Source organism: Pinus tabuliformis, chromosome X (assembly GCF_031772625.1).
Source record: "Pinus tabuliformis cultivar Carrire ecotype Pingquan chromosome X, CPIR1, whole genome shotgun sequence".
NCBI classification, from domain to species: Eukaryota; Viridiplantae; Streptophyta; class Pinopsida; order Pinales; family Pinaceae; genus Pinus; species Pinus tabuliformis.
In genome coordinates this window covers 941098418-941100251 of record NC_142308.1, presented here as the reverse complement: position 1 = coordinate 941100251, position 1834 = coordinate 941098418, and the positions used below count along the sequence as shown (strand labels likewise).

The following is a 1834-nucleotide window of genomic DNA, read 5'->3' as shown; positions in this document are numbered from 1 at the left end:
AGGTGAAATCACTGTGGTTTAGGGTTGAGGTGGTTTGACCTATGGAATCCCTGGTTGGTTTTATTTAGGTTTAACCCTTATGATCCCACATTCTTGCTTGGAATATGGTGCAGGGGTGATTGGATAAAAGAGAGATTTGGTTCAGCTCAATCTATGATCGGGTGGTACGTGGAAGTCCCTGACTTGTGATCTATGAGCACTTGTGCTAGTTATTTTGGTGATCTTATGGTTGATTTGTTGTAACATTACCTGGTTGATTTTCCATGTAAATAAAATAAAACCAAGGTCATGGGACACATATTCCAAGCTTAATGTTGGGAAAAACATAATGATGGATATCATTGGTGATTAACTAGCATTTGCACCTAATGTTGCAAAGGAAACGCCATAAGGCATAGTGTGTGGAAGAATATTGAAATGTGAATGGGCTTTTTTGAAAGCAAGGGTCGATGATAATGAGTTTGAATTGAGGAAGCCATGCCGAAAACCCTATTCGGGGGTTAAAGTGGCTATGAAATAGAATAAAAGTAGTCATAAATATCCATTGAACTTGTTTAGATACCTTAAAGATTGCCTAGTTGAAGGTGAAGTTAAACAAATGAATTCACGTGAACAGCAACTAGGTATCCATATCAATATACAAGGCCACCAGACATGCTTTGAAACATGGGGATAAAGAATGGGACCAGATAAAACTTTCTATTTCCCTTTTCCTTTTAGTTTCATTGTTTAATATAGCCTCTCCTTTGGATATGTAGAGAAGTCTTATTCACTGAAATGCTATAAACCACCTTAACTCAGGGTTTCGGAATCCCAGACATGCTCTGAAACACGGGGATAAAGAATGGGACCAGGTAAAACTTTCTATTTCCCTTTTCCTTTTAGTTTCATTATTTAATATAGCCTCTCCTCTGGATATGTAGAGAAGTCTTATTCATTGCAATGCTATAAACCACCTTAACTCAGGGTTTCGGAATGCCAGGGTCTTGGGCATTATGGGCTGCAACAGAGTTGTTTACAATGGTGGTCCCCTAATCCATAGTTTTTGTTGAATGTTGTTGAACAGATATACTTGGCAGATTATAATCATGACAAGGCAGAGCAGTCTGTTCTGTGGACCTTAAGTGCAGATGTTGGAAATAGGTATCAATGTCTGAGGCCTGTGAACAACATTAATTTGAATATGGATGCGAAAGCTGCAGATAACCATGTTGGAGGAATACGTGATGGAAATGAACTCATCCTCTTTGAGTGGAAGAAACAGAGCAACCAGAAATGGAAGCTCCAGCCCATCTATTGTAAGCAATCTAACAATAACAAGTTGTCTTTCAAGCTCTTTATTGAAAGTAGCATCATTTCTGTAAGTTTATCAATAGAAAGGATGGAGGGTTCATGCTACTTGAAAGTTTATCATTTCTGACATTTTCTGTAAGTTTTTCTGGCATCATTTTCCACATTCTTTTGTTTGCAGGTTTGGGTGTTCATCATAAGTTTGCTTGGCCTTGCACCTCTTGCTGAACGTATAGGCTTTGTCACCGAGTAAGTGAAAAATTGCATGGTATATGTACATAGGTTATGTGTAATCTATACCTTGTACTGCAATTGTTTATACACTTGGAATGGTCACCGCAGTGCAGTGACTTCATAAAATATTATGTTTGTTGGTTCTACAATCTGATGTTTTGTTGTAAATTGTTGTAGACAAATTGCATTCTACACTGGACCAACAAGTGAGATTCTTATATGTATATGGACTATGTACTCATATTTGTGGATACAAGATATGAGCTAATTGATATATATGAGAAAGTGTTTGACATTTCAAAGTAACTGA

The 1834-nt window shown here is 37.4% G+C and overlaps 1 protein-coding gene across 1 annotated transcript; it reads left to right on the top strand.

Annotated features, from left to right (window-relative positions):
• The first annotated feature begins 598 nt into the window (after nucleotides 1-598).
• Nucleotides 599-1435, top strand: LOC149142805 (ricin B-like lectin R40G3). The gene is made up of 3 exons (XM_089451585.1): nucleotides 599-623; nucleotides 802-854; nucleotides 1067-1435. The coding sequence occupies exons 1-3, from the start codon at nucleotides 599-601 to the stop codon at nucleotides 1418-1420; spliced, it is 432 nt and encodes a 143-aa protein (XP_089307711.1). The 3' UTR covers nucleotides 1421-1435.
• The last annotated feature ends 399 nt before the right edge of the window (nucleotides 1436-1834 follow it).

What these genes read in the sequence shown, in the direction of transcription:
- LOC149142805 (XM_089451585.1), top strand. Translation starts at nt 599, where the DNA reads ATGAATTCACGTGAACAGCAACTAG. An exon ending in TTCACGTGAACAGCAACTAG is followed by an intron (nt 624 to 801) that starts GTATCCATATCA and finishes ACCTTAACTCAG; the next exon opens with GGTTTCGGAATCCCAGACAT. An exon ending in GGGATAAAGAATGGGACCAG is followed by an intron (nt 855 to 1,066) that starts GTAAAACTTTCT and finishes GTTGTTGAACAG; the next exon opens with ATATACTTGGCAGATTATAA.